We start from the raw sequence: 18,908 nt of genomic DNA, 5'->3' as shown, positions 1-18,908 counted from the left end.
GAAAGGAGCATGTTTTCATTTACGCTTCCTGAAGTTGATGACAATCTCCTTTGTTTTGTTGAAATTGAGGGAGAGATTTTTGTTGCCGCACCAGTTCACCAGATTCTCTATCTCATTCCTGTACTCTGTCTTGTCATTGTTTGAGATCTATCCCACTACGGTGGTGTCATCATCAAACTTGAAAATTGAATTGGAGGGGAATTTTTCCGCACAGTCATAGGTGTATCAGGAGTATAGTAGGGGGCTGAGAACACAACCTTGTGGGGCACCAGTGTTGAGGATGATCATGGAGTAGGTGCTGTTACCTATCCTTACTGATTGTGGTCTATGAGTTAGGAAGTTCAGGATCCAGTCGGAGAAGGAGGTGCCGAGGCCCAGGCCATGGAGTTTGGAGAGGAGTTTCTTGGGAATAATAGTGTTGAAGGCTGAGCTGTAGTCAATAAATAGGAGTCTGACATAGGTGTCCTTGTTATCTCTGTGTTCCAGGGTTGAGTGCAAGGCCAGGGAAATGGCATCTGCTGTGGACCTGTTGCAGTGGTAGGCAAACTGTAGTGGATCCAGGTAGTCTGGGAGGCTGGAATTGATTTGTGCCATGACTAACCTTTCGAAGCACTTGATAATGATGGATGTCAGAGCCACCGGCCGATAGTCATTAAGGCATGCTGCTTGATTTTTCTTAAGTACCGGGATTATGGTCATCTTCTTGAAGCAGATAGGGACCTCAGATTCTTGTAAAGAGAGGTTGAAGATGTCTGTGAATACCTCTGCCAGCTAATCCATGCATGATCTGAGTGCATTTCCGGGTACCCCACCTGGGTCAGTTGCTTTCCGTGGGTTGACCTTCAAGAAAGCTGCTCTGACATCTGAAGTGGTGACCCCAGATACAGGTTCATCCAGGGCTTCCAGGGTGGAGGGCATGCACTTGCTGACCACTTTCTCAAAACGGACATAGAATGCATTGATCTCATCAGGGAGGGGTGCGTTGGAGCCGGCAATTTTACATGCCTTCATTTTGTAGACTGTTATGTCTTGCAGACCTTGCCATAATTGGGTTTGGTGTGGCTAGCCTGGGACTCTAACTTGGTCAGGTATTGTCTTTTGGCATCTTTGATGGATCTCCTTCGATCGTATCTGGCTTTCTTGTGAAGGTCAGTGTCCACCTTCCACCTTCTTCTGTCGGGAAAAAGATATAAAATCTTGAAGTCACATACCAACCGACTCAAGAACAGCTTCTTCTCTGCTGCCATCAGATTTTTGAATGGACTTACCTCGCACTAAGTTGATCTTTCTCTACACCCTAGCTATGACTGTAACACTACATTCTGCACTCTCTCCTTTCCTTCTCCATGAATGTTATGCTTTGTCTGTATAGCGCGCAAGAAACAATACTTTTCACTGTATATATTTGACAATAATAAATCCAATCAAATCAAAACAAATTTGGATGTGAATGTACAATGCATGGTTAGTAAGTTTGTGGATGATACTAAGTTAGGAGTATTATTGATAGTGAAGATGTACAATGTCAATGGCACCTGCTAGGTATTGTGCAATATATCTAATCCTATCAGATTAGAGCAGCAAGGATTAGGGCCAAGGGAATATTGGACTGCACAGTTACAATAACATTAGATTTTTTTTCTCCTTCTAACCTGTCTTAGAATTTCCTTCAATAACGAGACGATCACTATTTCCTTCAACAACTAGATGATCAATATGAGAGGATGAGCATTTCTGTAATTACAAAAGGAAAATTAGTGGCTGCAATTATCCTGAGATATTCTGCATTGTCTACTTTCTCCAAATGGGCCTGATAACATAGGGTGGGAACGGAATGTTTAATGTTAGTGTTTGTTGTTGTTTCTGTGCTGAATGTAAGATTCTGTTTCAGAGAAGAAGGTCGAATATTGGATGGTCAAGACTGCTCGTTGTCCTTGGAGGGTCATTTTTCCCGAAATTTCTTGAACTTTGTGGCTTTATCCCGAATATTAGACAGATGGGTGAGCGTTGTCCGCCCCAAAAGACAGTAAGTGTCCCGTGTGTATATTTGTGTGTGAGTAAGTGTATCCATGTGTGTATCATGGAGTAAATCTGCGTATATCCTCTGTGCATGTACCTGTTGATATACGTGGGTTTCTGTGCGTTGAGAAGATGTCCGTTTGTGTGTGACTGCGGGAGAGAGTGTGTGGGCCTCTGTGTTTAGCTGTGTGCTGCTTTTCATTAACTGTACTACAAGCCTTCCTCTCCAAACAAACAATGTGGTTCCTGAGAATTCCATGGAGTGATTTGAATGATGCAATTCGGAGATTCTCCATCCAGGGTGAAACCACAGGCTGCCCGTGTGCTGTGTGAAACCTGACATTGCAGAGATCCTATTTCTCCCAGAATAACCTGGTGTCTGCTGCTTTCCAGATCCCTTCCTTTCCGCTCATCTGTTTGAAGCCACAAACAGAAAGGTCCAGTTTTCTCCTGGAGTTTGACACAAAGCAGCTTTCACAATGATGCAGAGTTTCAGCCAATGAGGGAGATCCGGGCTCAGCCCCGCCTCTCATTCACTCTGATTGGTTGGAGGACCAGCCGCTCCCGCTCGGTCCTCCAGCCCCGCCCCCTCTTCCTATTGGTCCGGAGCTGCCGTCAATCAGTGCCCGGGCATTGTGATGTGGAGCATGCGCATTGTCATTGCTGGCCTTGGCGCTTGTTTGTCCCGGAGAAGCGGAGTCAGCGTTAGGCGGTGGCTGGGAGGATTTGGAAACACTTTGTGGATCCGCAAACCCTTCAGAATCATTGTCAGCTCCCTGGTTTGCAGCTGCGGGGCTTCTCCCTCCCTCCCTCCCGGGAACAGGCCCAGGTTAACGGCCCCATCCTGGCTCAGCCACTGGAGGATGGTTCACATCAGAGGATGGGGGAGGGGGACAATAAATAAGAGGTTACACTTTGGCCTCAAATCAATGAGGGTTCTGATCTCTGGGAAGGAAGGAAACCCTGGGAGGTGGGCGGGGAGGATTCTCAAACACCCGCTGGAGGCCCCAACACCCCCAATAAGACCCATTGGTTTTATTGTCAGTCTGCAGACAGGAGCTGGAGAACTGAACCCAGTAAGAAGTTTAACAACACCAGGTTAAAGTACAACAGGTTTATTTGGTCGCAAAAGCCACAAGCTTTCGGAGCGCTGCTCCTTCATCAGGTGAGTGGGAATTCTGTTCACAAACAGGGCATATAAAGACACAAACTCAATTTACAGAATAATGGTTGGAATGCGAATACTTACAGCTCATCAAGTCTTAAAACCACATCATGAACTGAACCCAGACAGAGGAGAGGGAGGGAGAAAACTGGGAGTGGAGGAAAGAAATGGTGGAGATGGGTTTGGATTTCAGCCCAGGGAGGAGGGAGAGTGTGTGGGACGGGGATTTACAGATTTGGGGGAACAAGAGAGGAAAAAATGTTCCAGAGAAACTGGAATTGTTCAGAATTTTTATCCAGTTCTGACAGTGATGACTTTTCTAAACTTTTTTACAGGATATTCGAAGTGAAGGAACGGCAGTCGGAAAACTCAAACCGGACATCACATCTGACAAAGTTATTCAGTTCTTAGGAGCTGAATATCATCGGCCTTTGAATGTGGAAGGAGAAATATTTGTCTGTTCTGCCTGTGGGCAAAGAAATTTAACATCAGTGTGACCGGAAAAGTATCGGGACAAACCCACACCCGAGTGAGAGTGTTCCAGCGAACTGACTGTGGAAAGATCTTTAAACAGTTACACAGCCTGAAGAAACATAACACTTTTCACAGCAGGGTGAAACTATCTGTATGTTGTGTGTGTGGACCAGGCTTTAACTGATCATCCAACTTGGAGAAGCACAAGGACACCAGCACCATGGAGAAACCGTGGGAATGTGTGGATTGTGGGAAGGGATTCGGTTTCCCATCACAATTGGAAGTTCATCGGCGCAGTCACACTGGGGAGAGACCGTTCACCTGCTCCGTCTGTGGGAAGGGATTCACCCATTCATACAATCTTCTGACTCACCAACGGGTTCACACTGGGGAGAGGCCGTTCACCTGCCCTGTGTGTGGGAAGGGATTCACTCGCTCATCCCACATTGTGACACACCAACTTGTTCACACTGATGAGAAACTGTTTACATGTTCTGACTGTGAGAAGAGTTTTAAATGCAAAAAAGATCTGCTGACACACCAACGAATTCACACTGGGGAGAGACCGTTCACCTGCTCTGTGTGTGGGAAAGGATTCATTCAGTCATCCCACTTGCAGACACATCAACTTGTTCACTCTGATAACAAACTTTTTAATTGTTCTGACTGTGCGAAGAGCTTTAAAAACAAAAAGGATCTGCTGACGCACCAATATACTCACACTGGGGAGAGGCCATTCACCTGCTGTGTGTGTGGGAAGGGATTCAGCTGCCCATCTGCCCTACTGAACCACCAGAGAATTCACACTGGGGAGAGGCCCTTGTGGGGGTAGGGCCTGGGTGGGATTGTGGTCGGTGCAGACTCGATGGGCCGAATGGCCTCCTTCTGCACTGTAGGGTTTCTATGATTTCTATGACCTGCTCAGACTGTGGGAAGGGATTTATTAATTCATCCAACCTTCTGATACACCAGCAGTTCCATACAGGGGATCGACCGTTCACCTGCTCAGACTGTGGGAAGGGATTCACCCATTCATACAACCTTCTGACACACCAGCAGGTTCACAGTGAGGAGAGGCCATTCACTTGCTCCGTGTGTGGGAAGGGATTCACCCGTTCATACAACCTTCTGACACACCAGCAGGTTCACAGTGAGGAAAGGCCATTCACTTGCTCCGTTTGTGGGAAGGGATTCACTCGTTCATCCAACTTATTGAATCACCAGCGAGTTCACACTGGGGAAAGGCCGTTCACCTGCTCCACGTGTGGGAAGGGATTCAGTCAGTCATCCAACGTGCTGACACATCAGAGAGTTCACAGTGGGGAGAGGCCATTTACCTGCTCTGTTTGTGGGAAGGGATTTTCTCATTTATCTTATCTTCTGAAACACCAGCGAGTTCACACTGGGGAGAGGCCGTTCACCTGTAATGTCTGTGGAAAGGGATTTATTCAGTCATCCCACCTGCTAACACACCGGCGAGTTCACAAGGGACTGCAAGGTTTGGATTCTACACTTATCGATGCTGTTAATCATATCCAGGTCTGAATCATGTTCACTCTGACTTTTTTCTTCTGTTGAGGTTTGATATTCTGAATAAATGTGAAATAGACATTTGATTGAATCATTGTTGTAGATTTTTGTCTTTTCCATTTGAGTGTTTAACGTCACCAGGCTGGAGCTCAGAAAGGGCAATCTGAGGGAGGATCATACAGTAGGAACAGAACTTCATTCTTGACCCAGTCCTTCAGGGTCACGCTGAGAGGGACACACAGCACTTTGGTCTTTTTCGTCACTTTCCACTGACAGCAAAGTCCCCGCGTGGGTGAATCCTGAGGTGTGAAAAAAATGTGTCCCAGTCGCTCTTTTCCATGGTTCCGAGCTCCTAGACACGGAAAAGAAGCTCCTTTACAACTGTGTTTAGAGTCAGGAAGAACAATGGTGAATGCTGGAAACGTGCTGTCAAAGATTGGTGTAAAACTGGGATCTATTCCTGACTGAGAGTGAAACGGCAGGTTTAGGTTTCCAGACTAAAAATGAAAAAAAGTCTAAAACGTTTTAATGTGTGTGTGTGTCAGTCCTGGTTTATTGAACAGAAACTGGCTTCAAATAAATTGGTTGAAGTCTGCATCAAAGTAGCAGCTGGAGAAGTTCAAAGGAGCCTGTTAACTGCTGGGACAATTAGACAACAATTTGATTCCCAGATAGAGAAGGAGCTGCAGTGTGTGTCCAAGAATTCTCAGTTTTGTTGTGTGCTTCCCATACACTATCCTTTTAAATAAACCTCACTCCTATCAGCCTTTAACCATTATGAACAGAACAGAGAGAAGCTGAGCAGCACCAGAGCCCTGACTGATCATTTAAGAATGAGTGATGTGTTCAGCTGAAGTTTCCTGTTGGTAGTTTTCTGGGTGATCTCCTTATTTTGATCATCCTCAGTGACCCCTGGGTGTGAACCTGCTCTCCTCTCTTTCAGACATTCACTCACTTAACATCTCCTCTCTCTCAGAAACTCAATCACTCAACATCTCTCATCTCTCTCACACTCACTGAACGTCTCTCTCTCTCTCCAGGCATTCACTCACACTTACCTCACCTTCCACCTCTCTTACACTCTAACCTCGCTCCTCTCTCATTTTCACTTAACCTCTCTCCTCTCAGAAACTGTCTTCGTCACTTAATGTCTCTCTATCTTTCTTTCAAACACTCACTCATTTAACCTTCCTATTTCAGATCTGCTTATACTTGTTCATTGTTTTCTCTCTCTCATTACCTCTCTCTGAAAAAGCACAAACACACTTCATCTCTCTTCGCTGCCTGAGAAAACATGTAATTGATGGAGATTCAATCCTCTCTGTTTCTCTCTCCCACTGCCTCTGACAGGCCCTGACTCACTTTAAATCTCCTCTTTTCTAATAACCCTCTTTGGGAAAACTCATTTGTTCTCTAATTCCTCCTCATTTCTCCCACTGATGACCCTCAGTCCATCTCCCAATTCAGTGAATGTGTTAAAAATCCATAATAATCTCCTTTCTTTATTGTTTAAAATGGGAATGGAGCTGAATGTAATGCTGAGACCGGCAGCAATCTGTGTGGTTGTTCTTGATGCTGTCAGAGTGAGTTCACCCTCACAGACAGGAAGACTGTTCATGGTGATAACATCAAACTGACACCGGCTGTTTCACTCTCAGGTAACACAACTTCCTGTTTCTCTGCTGCCGGTTCCAAACCTCACATCTCAGTTCTAAGCAGAAAATAAATCCAGGGACAACAATCTGGTGAGAACATCTGTCAATGTGACCTATATCTGTCCACAGAGTCAGGGCAGAGTCACACAGATCACATTGTGGTGACATTTACAAATGAGCCAGTTATTTCTGTTCAGAGTTTCCATTTGCAGATATAACCAGCTGTGTCTGTGGATCAGTTACTGAATCATAGAAACCCTACAGTGCAGAAAGAGGCCATTTGGCCCATCGAGTCTGTACCGACCACAATCCCACCCAGGCCCTACCCCCATATCCCTCCATATTTTTACCCGCTAATCCCTCTAACCTACACATCTCAGAAAACTAAGGGGCAAATTTAGCATGGCCAATCAGCCTAACCCACACATCTTTGGACTGTGGGAGGAAACTGGAGCACCCGGAGGAAACCCACGCAGACACGAGGAGAATGTGCAAACTCCACACAGACAGTGACCCGAGCCGGAATCGAACCCAGGTCCCTGGAGCTGTGAAGCAGCAGTGCTAACCACTGTGCTACTGTGCCGCCCACTGAGTTCCCTCTGCTCTGACGTGGAGATGCCGACTCTGCTCCCCATAGCTGGGAACTGATAGCCTGCTCCCTTATATTCTATATCATTCTCTCTGTATTGCTTGTTTCCTCTGTTTCTCAGCTTTTATCTTTGACCGCCTCATCTTCCTGCTTTTTAAAATCTTTCTCAATTTTTCTCTCAGTCTTTCTGTCTCTCCCTCTGTACCTCTCTCAGGCTCTGTGTGTTCCTATTTGATCAAGATGTTCAAAATCATGAAGAGTTTCTGATTGATTATAGAGGGATAAACAGGGAGAAAAGCAGAAAAACCCGGCAGGTCCGGCGGCATCTGTTCAGAGAGTTAACATTTTGAGTCCATTTATTCTTCAGGGCAGGAAAAACATGGGTTATCCATCTTAGATCAGGGAATGTGATGGGGAGATTTAATAGAGGTGTTTAAAATGACAAATGATTAATGATAGTATCAATGGAGAGAAATTATCTCCCAGGAGCAGGAGGGTCTGTCGATGGAGAGAATCGATTTCCTTGGTGCAGGAAGGTCTGTAAGCAGAGGATACAGAGATTTAATTTAATTGACAACAGAATTGGAGGGGGTGATAAGGAGAATGTTTTACACAATAACTTCATATGATCTGGAATGCACAAACTGACAGGTGCTAGAAACAGGTTTACTAGTAACTTTCAAAGGGAATTGGATAAATACTTGCAGAAGGTAAATTGGCAGAGTTATGGAGAATGGGATTAATTGGACAGTTCACTCATCTTTGTGACATTCTGAATGTTTCTCTCCTCAGGTTTTAATATTTGATCTTTTCGATTATAATGTGTCTCAAACAGAAGATTAAAATATTGTGTTTGATGAGCTGTCAGATCTCTTTCCTGTGTGTCTGTGTAACTTGAGAACTGGAGATAACCATGAGGAGGAACTGATTATTTTCAGTTCCTCGAACAGATACACCTCAGATATCAGAAATCCCTGGAGTTCCCCATGTCCTCATTATTCTCGCCTCGAGTATAACAGCTCTCAGTCAGGCCGAATCAGTCACATGTATCTGTCGTGATGTTTCCACTTGTATTTTATCACTCACCTCCCAGTAACACTCACCATAACACAGACACCTTAAAATATCATTGTTCCCTTACACTTTGTCCTCCTATTATAATCAAATGTTTGTTGGGCCTCTTGTCTCCCTTAATGTCAGATTACCTGCAGTTAAAATGACCTCAGAGACACTGAAACCGACCTTTGTGATTATTATACCAGACTCCAATCAGCCCCAGGAGCTGCAGTTGTAAAATACAGTAAGAGTTTTAACAACACCAGGTTAAAGTCCAACAGGTTTATTTGGTAGCAAATACCATTATCTTTCGGAGTGCTGCTCCTTCGTCAGCGCTCCGAAAGCTAATGGTATTTGCTACCAAATAAACCTGTTGGACTTTAACCTGGTGTTGTTAAAACTCTTATTGTGTTCACCCCAGTCCAACGCCAGCATCTCCACATCATGACAACCATCGACGTTGTAAAATACAGCAGAATTGGAATAACAGACAGGTTATTGTTTGATACTGACAGTGGCAGAGTAACACACACCGGAATCTAAATACATTATATCAATAGACCATGACTCACTCACACTATCAAATGAAACCTAAACTTTGGTTATGGTGCACTAGATACTGACTGTATTACCATTACATTGGATCTAATGCTGTGTTCGCTAACATACTGCAACGTGACTCTTATTATTTGAACAAACATTGTATTTGTTGCACTCAGAGTAAGTCAGTGCTTTGCTGTGTTGTCTCTGTGCCCCATCTCCACTCTGATTGTATTGGAGTCTGTGTGTGTCATTGTTACACTCAGAGTAAGTCAGTGCTTTGCTGTGTTGTCTCTGTGCTCCATCCCCACTCTGATTGTATTGGAGCCTGTGTGTGTCATTGTTACACTCAGAGTAAGTCAGTGCTTTGCTGTGTTGTCTCTGTGCTCCATCCCCACTCTGATTGTATTGGAGCCTGTGTGTGTCACTGTTACACTCAGAGTAAGTCAGTGCTTTGCTGTGTTGTCTCTGTGCTCCATCCCCACTCTGATTGTATTGGAGCCTGTGTGTGTCACTGTTACACTCAGAGTAAGTCAGTGCTTTGCTGTGTTGTCTCTGTGCTCCACCCCCACTCTGATTGTATTGGAGCCTGTGTGTGTCATTGTTACACTCAGAGTAAGTCAGTGCTTTGCTGTGTTGTCTCTGTGCTCCATCCCCACTCTGATTGTATTGGAGCCTGTGTGTGTCATTGTTACACTCAGAGTAAGTCAGTGCTTTGCTGTGTTGTCTCTGTGCTCCATCCCCACTCTGATTGTATTGGAGCCTGTGTGTGTCATTGTTACACTGAGACTCTGTCACTGTGATTATTGGACAAGCAGCAAGTCACCGTCACAATGCCCGGCTGATTGACGGCAACGCGGGCCAATGGGAAGAGGGGGCAGTGCAACCAATAGGAGCGAACGAGGGGCGGGGCCAACTTTAACTCGAGCATGCGCAGTGTGAGTAATGGCGATGGAAAACGGCTTTTGTTTTGGGCTCGGAAATCTGTTCGAGGTGATTGGCGGTACGGAGAGAGCAATGGATCGCCCAGGTGGGTGGAAACGCTACGTAAGCATGTTGTGTAAGCCGCAAACCGCGGAAGAGAGCTTCCCGGACCCAGTTTGTACCGAGCGGGGCTGCAGCTCCTCGTGTTCGTCCCGGGTTAACGTTCGCCATCTTTATTGGGGGCAATATGGAGCAGTGCGCACGTGCGGCCGCCATGTTTGTAGAGGGCAATGTTGTCAATGAGTGGGAGGCGCTTGTTCCCCAGTGTTCAGAATGGAGACAACTTGTCCATCAAACTGCATCAACCCTCTGAGTCCCAATGTCTTATTGATGAGACAGAGCGGTGACAGAGAAGGAAAAAGAAAGGGAAATAAAAACAGAAAATGCTGGAAAATCTCTGCAGATCTGACAGCATAGAACATAGAACATTACAGCGCAGTACAGGCCCTTCAGCCCTCAATGTTGCGCCGACCTGTGAAACCAATCCAAAGCCCCTCTCATCTACACTATTCCAATACCATCCATATGTTTATCCCCAATGACCATTTAAATGCCCTTAATGTTGGTGAGTCCACTACTGCTGTAGGCAGGGCATTCCACGCCCTTACTACTCTCTGAGTGAAGAACCTACCTCTGACATCTGTCCTATATCTATCACCCCTCAATTTAAAGCTATGTCCCCTCGTGCTAGCTATCACCATCCGAGGAAAAAGGCTCTCACTGTCCACCCTATCTAATCCTCTGATCATCTTGTACGCCTCTATTAAGTCACCTCTTAACCTTCTTCTCTCTAACGAAAAATTACACTGTAGATAAGTAAGCCCCACCAACTTTCCCAGAAGACTAAGGAAATTTGGCATGTCCGCTACGACTCTCACCAACCTTTACGGCTCCCGGGTCAAGGTCAGGGTAGGAGGATAAACATTCTCTCCACCTCTGTGTCTTTTTCTACCGCGCGGAGGCGTTTCCTGTGCGGGCTGCTGCTGCACACCTTCCACTGCCGCCTCCTCGCCTGTCGCGCAGATACACCTTGGCGGGCCTTGTTTCCGTAGAGGTCCCTCTATGGAGGGATTGCCCCAATTACATCGGGGACCTGGGGTGAAGGGTGATGCATGCAGCAGTTCCGCACAACCGTAGGATTCACTGGTTCACGGGCTATGAAGCTTGCCCCTTCTGTGGCCTTGTGGAGTCCGTGGACCATGTCTATGTTTTGTGTCTTAGGTTGCACTCTCTTTTTGTTGGGGTCGGGATGGCGACCTCCTCGTGAACCTGCTCCTGGGATTGGCGAAATGCGCCATTTACATGTCCAGGCACCGGGCGATCGAGGGGGCCGTCCATCCTGACTGTCTTCCCCTCTACCGCAGCTACGTTCGCGGCTGGGTGTCCCTGGAGAGGGAGCATGCGGTGTCCACGGGCGCGGTTGACGCCTTCCGTGCCCGTTGGGCACTGCATGGGTTGGGGTGCATTATTGACCCTAATAATCACATTTTAATTTGATGTTTTTAAGTTTCCTTTGTACTTTGATTTCTGTTCAGGCTGTTCCTCCTCCTTTTGGGGAGCTGCCCCTTTTACTTTGTCCTGATTTAACTTGAGTTTGTTTATTTGTTTTGACCTAAAAGAGGGCAACATCTGTGAGTAAAACACTTTCTTTTCTCCCCCTTTCCATTTCTTTTCTCATTCTGGGGGAAATTGGGGACTTGCAACAACTGAAGGGAAAGGAAGTGAATCCAGGGAGGCTGCAGACTCTGGAAAGGTTGGCCCAGGTCTCCCTCTCTCTCTCTCTGGAAGACATTGATATAGAAACATAGAAGATAGGAGGAGGCCATTTGGCCCTTTGAGCCTGCTCCGCCATTCATTACGATCATGGCTGATCATCCAACTGAGTAGCCTAATCCTGCTTTTTCCCCATAACCTGTGATCCCATTCGCCCCAAGTGCTATATCCAGCCGCCTCTTGAATACATTCAATGTTTTGGCACCAACTACTTCCTGTGGTAATAAATTCCACAGGGTGACCACTCTTTGGGTGAAGAAATGTCTCCTCACCTCCGTCCTAAATGGTCTACCCTGAATCCTCAGACTGTGACCCCCGGTTCTGGACTCCATCAGGAACATCCTCCCTGCATCTATCCTGTCTCGACCTGTTAGAATTTTATAAGTCTCTATGAGATACCCCCTCATTCATCTGAACTCCAATGAAAACAATCCTAACCTCGTCAATCTCTCCTCATACATCAGTTCCGTGATTCCCTGAATCAGCCTGGTGAACATCCTTTGCTCCCTCAGTTTGACACATTTATTTGTCTGTCTAAAAGGATGGTCTTTTTCCTCATGTTCACATTAAAGGGCAGCTTTCCCCAGGGGATGGATGGCATTTAAGGGGACAGTATGTTAATATAGGACGGAGATATGTCTAGTTTTGTTATAAGGTACCCAGATTAGATACATTATTTATGTTTCTGTAATAAAATACATTAATTATTATTTCTTGCATTACAATATAATGCTGTAGCGATGTTATACATTTCCAGTCATAAAGTCATTACAGCACAGAAGGAATCCATTCGGTAACTCGAGTCCATGCTGACTCCCTGTATAACATTCCAGTCCCATTCCCCCTCTATATCCCCATTCTCCTGAAAGTTTATTTCCTTCAAGTGCCCATCCACTTTCATTTTTAAATAGAATCCATAGATATGGATGGAGATTTACAACTTTTTGGGAATGAAGTAGGAAAGAATGTTCCATAGAAACTAGAATTGTCTGCTCTGAATTTCTATCCTGTACTGACTGTGATGACTTTTGCAAACTCATTTCACAGGATTTTGAACGAGGAATCACAGGCAAAACTCTCAACCGTCACATCTAGACAGAGTCATATTCCTTGGGATCTGAATATCTTGTAATATGGAACTGTAGCTACGTTATAGATTTCCAGACATCTCTTCCCTCAGAGGGTTGTTAGTCTTTCGGATTTCTCTTCCACAGGGACCAGTGGAGGCTGAGGATCATTGAATATATTCCAGTTAGACAGATCTTTGACTGACAAGGGTGTCAAGAGTTATGGGGAACAGACAAGAAGATGGAGCAAAAGCTAATACGTGGGGGGATTTCTTCACTCAAGGATGTGGTAAAGATTTGGAATTCTCAACCCCTGAGGACAGTGAAGCCTCAGTCATCAACTATTTTCAAGAGAGAGATTGATTGGTTTCTAGATATTGAGGATATCAAGGGATATGGGTTTAGTGTGGGGAGAATGATGCTGAGGTAGATGAACGAATTATCTCACTGAATAGTTTAAAAGGCTCGATGGGCCAAATGGCCGACTGCAGCTCCTATTTGTTCTGGTCTCTGTGTCCAGGACAGGAAGCAGTGAGCATGGATCTGTCAATCAGCCTCAATCAGCACCTTCAGGAGAATTGGGAGGGTGAATATTCGATACAGCAGAGTGAGAATGGAGGGAGAGTGTGTGGGATGGAGACTTACAGCTTTTTGGGGAATGAGAGAGGAAAGAATGTTCCATAGAAACTAGAATTGTCTGTTCTGAATTTCTATCCTGTACTGACACTGATGACTTTTGTAAACTCGTTTTATAGGATATTGAAAGAGGAATCACAGGCCGAAATCTCAAACATCACGTCGAGATCTGACAGAGTCATATTCCTTGGGAGCTGAATATCATCGGACTTTGAATCTAGAAGGAGAAATGATTGTCCAGTCTGTTGATTTGAAAAGATTTCAAACATCAGTGTGACTGGAAAAGCAGCAACACACTGCCACACTTGAGTGAGAGTGTTCCAGTGCACTGACTAAAGAGCTTTAACCAGTTACACAGTCTGAATAAATATCACACCATTCACAGCGGGGAGAGACTGTACCCGTGTTCTGTGTGTGGACGAGGCTTCAACTGATTGTCCACCAAAGAGAGCAGCAAGGACACCTGCACCATGGAGAAACCGTCGAAATGTGGGGACTGTGGGAGGAGGTACAGATCCCCATCTCTGCTGGAAGCTCATCGGCGCAGCCACATTGGGGAGAGGCCATTTACCTGCTCTCAGTGTGGGAAGGGATTCACTCGGTCATTCAACCTGCAGTCACATCAGCGAGTTCACACTGGGGAGAGACCATTCACATGCTCTCAGTGTGGGAAGGGATTCACTCACTCATCCCACCTGCGGAGACACCAGCGAGTTCACACTGGGGAGAGGCCATTCACCTGCTCTCAGTGTGGGAAGGGATTCACTCAGTCATCCCACCTACAGATACACCAGCGAGTTCACACTGGGGAGAGGCCATTCACCTGCTCACAATGTGGGGAGGGATTCACTCAGTCATCCCAGCTGCAGATACATCAGCGAGTTCACACTGGGGAGAGGCCATTCACCTGCTCTCAGTGTGGGAAGGGATTCACTCAGTCATCCAGCCTGCAGACACACCAGCGAGTTCACACTGGGGAGAGACCGTTCACCTGCTCTCAGTGTGGGAAGGGATTTACCCGATTATCCAACCTGCGGACACACCAGCGAGTTCACACTGGGGAGAGGCCATTCACCTGCTCTCAGTGTGGGAAGGGTTTCACTCAGTCATTCAACCTGCGGGCACACCAGCGAGTTCACACTGGAGAGAGGCCATTCACCTGCTCTCAGTGTGGGAAGGGATTCACTCTGTCATCCCACCTGCGGAGACACCAGCGAGTTCACACTGGGGAGAGGCCATTCACCTGCTCTCAGTGTGGGAAGGGATTCACTCAGTCATCCCACCTGCAGATACACCAGCAAGTTCACACTGGGGAGAGACCATTCACCTGCTCTCAATGTGGGGAGGGATTCACTCAGTCATCCCAGCTGCAGATACATCAGCGAGTTCACACTGGGGAGAGGCCATTCACCTGCTCTCAGTGTGGGAAGGGATTCATTCAGTCATCCAGCCTGCTGACACACCAGCGAGTTCACACTGGGGAGAGACCGTTCACCTGCCCTCAGTGTGGGAAGGGATTTACTCGATTATCCAGCCTGCAGATACACCAACGAGTTCACACTGGGGAGAGGCCATTCACCTGCTGTCAGTGTGGGAAGGGATTCTGTGATTCATCCAGGCTGCTGAGGCACCAGCGAGTTCACACTGGGGAGAGACCGTTCACCTGCTCTCTGTGTGGGAAGGGATTCACTCGGTCCTCCCACCTGCGGATACACCAGCGAGTTCATACTTGGGAGAGACCATTCAGCTGCTCTGTGTGTGAGAAAAGATTCAGTCTTTCATCCCACCTGCTGAGACACCAACAAGTTCACGAGTGATTCCAGGGTTTGGATTCTGCTGTTATTGTTTCTGCTCTCAATTACACCCAGGACTGCATTTTGTTCATTCTCACAGTTGGTCAATGGGGAGGGTCGGAGGGTTTCTTTCTGCTGGACTGGCCGGTCTCATGACTTTGCCTCCAGTGGGCTGATGCTCTTTGAGTCTTGTTGCGAATACCCGGTTTCAAATTTCACACGGATCACAGAGTGACAGGATGTTGGGAAGTTAAGAGTCGCTATTTTTGTTTGAAACTCCCCCAAATGCCCATCCAATTTCCTTTGTAATTGTTTATTGTCTCCACTTCCTCCACCCTCGTAGGCAGCGAGTTCCAGGTCATTACCATTCGCTGCATCAAAATATTCTTCCTCACATCCCCCCTTCCTCTCTGACCCAAAACCATAAATCTGTGTCCCCCTCGTCCTTGTCCCATCAGCGAATGGGAACAGCTTTTCTTTGTCCACCTTATCTAAACCTGTCAGAATCTTGTCCACCTCTATCAAATCTCCCTTCAACGTACTTTGCTCCAAGGGGAACAACCCCAGCCTGACATCGACAATAAAGAACAAACTAACAGAATATGTTCGTACCTGAAATCACATGGGAATGTTTTAAAGATATTGTGAATATATTGTCCTGGACAATAAGGGAATTGGAATAACTCACCTTGGGTGTGGTTGAATGGAATATATCAATCTGATATCCACCTACAGTCTCGTGAAAGTCTGGAATGTGTAGCTGGAAATCCCTCCCTAACCGCACTGTGGGTGTACCTACACCTCAGGCATTGTAGCAGTTCAGGAAGGCAGTGTTGGGGTTGACCATGTCCGAGGCAGCTACATACAGCCACATATTCTGTTATAATTGAAGGACAGCAGATTGAATGTGAGGCATTGTGGGACTGGACTATCTTAACCACATTCCTGTGACTGCTCAGTTTCTGCAATCACAGAACATTAAAGCTGCTCAGCAGGGCCCCAACAGAGGACCTGGTGAGAATATTTACTCAGAATGAGTTAGAATTAAACTGGGGCGGCACAGTGGTCAGCACTGCTGCCTCACAGCGCCAGGAACCCGGGTTCGATTCCCAGCTTGGGTCACTGTCTGTGTGGAGTTTGCACATTCTCCCCGTGTCTGTGTAGGTTTCCTCCGGGTGCTCCGGTTTCCTCCCACAGTACAAAGAAATGCGGGTTAGGTGGATTGGCCATGCTAAATTGCCCCTTAGTGTCAGGGGGACTAGCTAGGGTAAATGAATGGGGTTATGGGGATAGGGTTGGTGGGATTGTGGTTGGTGCAGACTTGATGGGCCGAATGGCCTCCTTCTGCACTGTAGAGATTCTATGAGATTATTGCGGGACCAGCTGGTGTTCAGCAGCTGAGATCCTGGAATCTGTAAAAAAGGGGCTGACTAATCAATAAACAGTGATAGGTAGCTAAGAAGTGAAGCGTTTTCAGGCATGTTTATATTATTTTATCATAAATTTGTGATAAGAACTGTGAGGGACTTGTGACCGGTAGTCGGTGAAGTGACGGTATACTCCAAGTAGCACTGGACTGAAAAATGGACCTCTAAGAGTGGATTCTAATGGTTATAATCCAACCCAAGCATGGCCAGTGACAAATCAGAGCTCGAGTGGGCACCAGACAGATTTCTTACCTGTGTTTTGGAAACTAAGAACAAGAAACTTACCGATAAAATGATTTGAGAATAGAGCCAACATTTTGAGACTGGATGACACTTCATAGGAGCTCTCATGAAGGGTCATCCAGACTTGAAACGTTGGCTCTATTCTCTCCCTACAGATGCTGTCAGATCTGCTGGGATTTTCCAGCATTTTCTGTTTTTGTTTTACTTTTATAACAAATGATTCGGTCTGATTGGAATCCCCACGATCCTCCTGCAAAACAGAGAGAAAGTGGTGATAAAAGGAGAAAAAGGAAATGGATGATAGAGTCTGGGTTCTGATTCTCCGAGCCCATGTAGAATTAACAAAATGAGTGAACCAGTTTATAAAGAACAGAAATTACCCATCCCTAACAAAAACTGATCAAATTAAAATAGGTTGAGAATATAACAAAAAAATTAATAGATGAAGTTTAAAATCAAGTTTCTTTTGTTGTTAGAGAGGGGATTTTTCACAGTAACTTCATTGCAGTGTTAATGTAAGCTTACTTGAGACTAATTATAAACTTTAAGTTTTTTAAAGTTATTTTGTTAGAGGGGTTCAGAATACCTTGAGATTAAAAACTAATAAAGGCTATTGAAACAGGGTGGACTGACTTAGACTAACGTAGAATAAGGATCACAATGTGCCTTATTTATATTATACAAAGGTACTGTCTGCATAGAGACACATATAACCACTGGTAGAGAATTTAAACATGTATTTCAGATTTAAATATGTACTTTTTGTACTGAAATGTATACCTTGGCCAAACTGCAGACTGCCCTAAAGCATAATGGGATAAAAGCTGAGTGAGACAGTCCACGTTCTGTCAGAACAGTGAACAGTGAAGCCACAGAGCACAGTTTTTATCAGTATGAGTTATAAGGGATGGCTCAGCAGACAGTGGAAAGGAACTTTTGAACCCTATAACCTTTGTAATAGAAGTTGCTGAGAGTCAGTTAGAAAGCAACCTTTGAACCCTATGGACCTACGTAAGTGAAAGTTGCAAAGTAACAGTGGGCAGGAACTTCCAGATTCTGCAGACCAATGAATTCCCATTCTTCCAGAAGATCGGATGTTATTGGCCAAGGTAAATATTGTGCACGAACATGATTGGAGCATCCAGTTAGGATGACAGAGTGGGTGGGTGAAATGAACTTTCAAAATAGTATAACTACACGGCCAATGTATTGTAACTTTAGAAAGGAGTTGGACTGCCCAGCTGCCTTTCTCCCAGCGCGTGTTGGTCAATAAAGAATGTCTTTAACCAGTATACTGTCTTTTGCAAATCTTTGTATTAACTGGGTTCAGCTCAATACTTCGCCTCTGAGAAAAACCCCCATCACATGTAAAGTGAAGTAATTGTGTGCCAAGTTTTTTCTGTTCACTCCCGACCCCTTTAGGTTCTGTAGAAAAGTTAACCCTTTCAGCAGACAGTTCATTTCTTTGTAAATCACCTGGAAACTCATGTGTCTATTTTAGTTTTTGATTGAGGATTTATGGGAACCAGTTAAATGTGGAAATTTTAAGCGGAGCCTGGAGGAATTTGGAAGAACTGTGAGAATTTTATATTGTTGTCACCTCGACCCCAGATAAAGAACAAAGATTTTGCAGCTGGCAACATGTTTGGGATTTTAAATCAACAAAGACTAGATGTTTCCTATAAAATCAGGCCTTGGAAGTTGGCTAAAAAAAGGTTAAGTTACAATGAAGGGGAATGAAGGATCTTGTGTCTTATTTTAATCAAGGAGTTGTGAGCTTAGACCATAAGACATAGGAGCAGAAATAGGCCACCAGACCCATCGAGTCTTCTCCGCTATTCAATCATGGCTGATATTTTTCTCATCCCCATTCTCCTACCTTTTCCCCATAACCCCTGAATAATCCCCTTAATAATCAAGAACCTATCTATCTCTGTCTTACAGACACTCAATGAAC

The 18,908-nt window shown here is 45.5% G+C and overlaps 4 protein-coding genes across 4 annotated transcripts in view; 3 read left to right on the top strand and 1 right to left on the bottom strand.

Moving 5' to 3' along the window:
* Positions 1-18,908, bottom strand: part of LOC144483914 (uncharacterized) — a 40,150-nt gene that overhangs the window by 9,446 nt on the left and 11,796 nt on the right. The gene's annotated exons all lie outside the window — the stretch shown is intronic.
* On the top strand, positions 3,018-4,589 carry LOC144483878 (uncharacterized). Its single transcript, XM_078202457.1, has 2 exons — positions 3,018-3,184; positions 3,520-4,589. Exon 2 carries the CDS (start codon positions 3,879-3,881, stop codon positions 4,488-4,490), a length of 612 nt encoding a protein of 203 aa, XP_078058583.1. The 5' UTR covers positions 3,018-3,184; positions 3,520-3,878; the 3' UTR covers positions 4,491-4,589.
* On the top strand, positions 4,571-5,279 carry LOC144483889 (uncharacterized). The gene has a single exon (XM_078202468.1). The coding sequence runs from the start codon at positions 4,571-4,573 to the stop codon at positions 5,201-5,203; it is 633 nt and encodes a 210-aa protein (XP_078058594.1). The 3' UTR covers positions 5,204-5,279.
* Positions 9,958-15,351, top strand: LOC144483863 (uncharacterized). Its single transcript, XM_078202434.1, has 2 exons — positions 9,958-10,058; positions 13,608-15,351. Exon 2 carries the CDS (start codon positions 13,959-13,961, stop codon positions 15,303-15,305), a length of 1,347 nt encoding a protein of 448 aa, XP_078058560.1. The 5' UTR covers positions 9,958-10,058; positions 13,608-13,958; the 3' UTR covers positions 15,306-15,351.

The sequence above is a fragment of the Mustelus asterias genome, unplaced genomic scaffold (assembly GCF_964213995.1).
Source record: "Mustelus asterias unplaced genomic scaffold, sMusAst1.hap1.1 HAP1_SCAFFOLD_84, whole genome shotgun sequence".
In the NCBI taxonomy this organism is placed as follows: Eukaryota; Metazoa; Chordata; class Chondrichthyes; order Carcharhiniformes; family Triakidae; genus Mustelus; species Mustelus asterias.
Note: the sequence above shows the minus strand (reverse complement) of the source record. Positions and strands in the feature narration are given on the sequence as shown.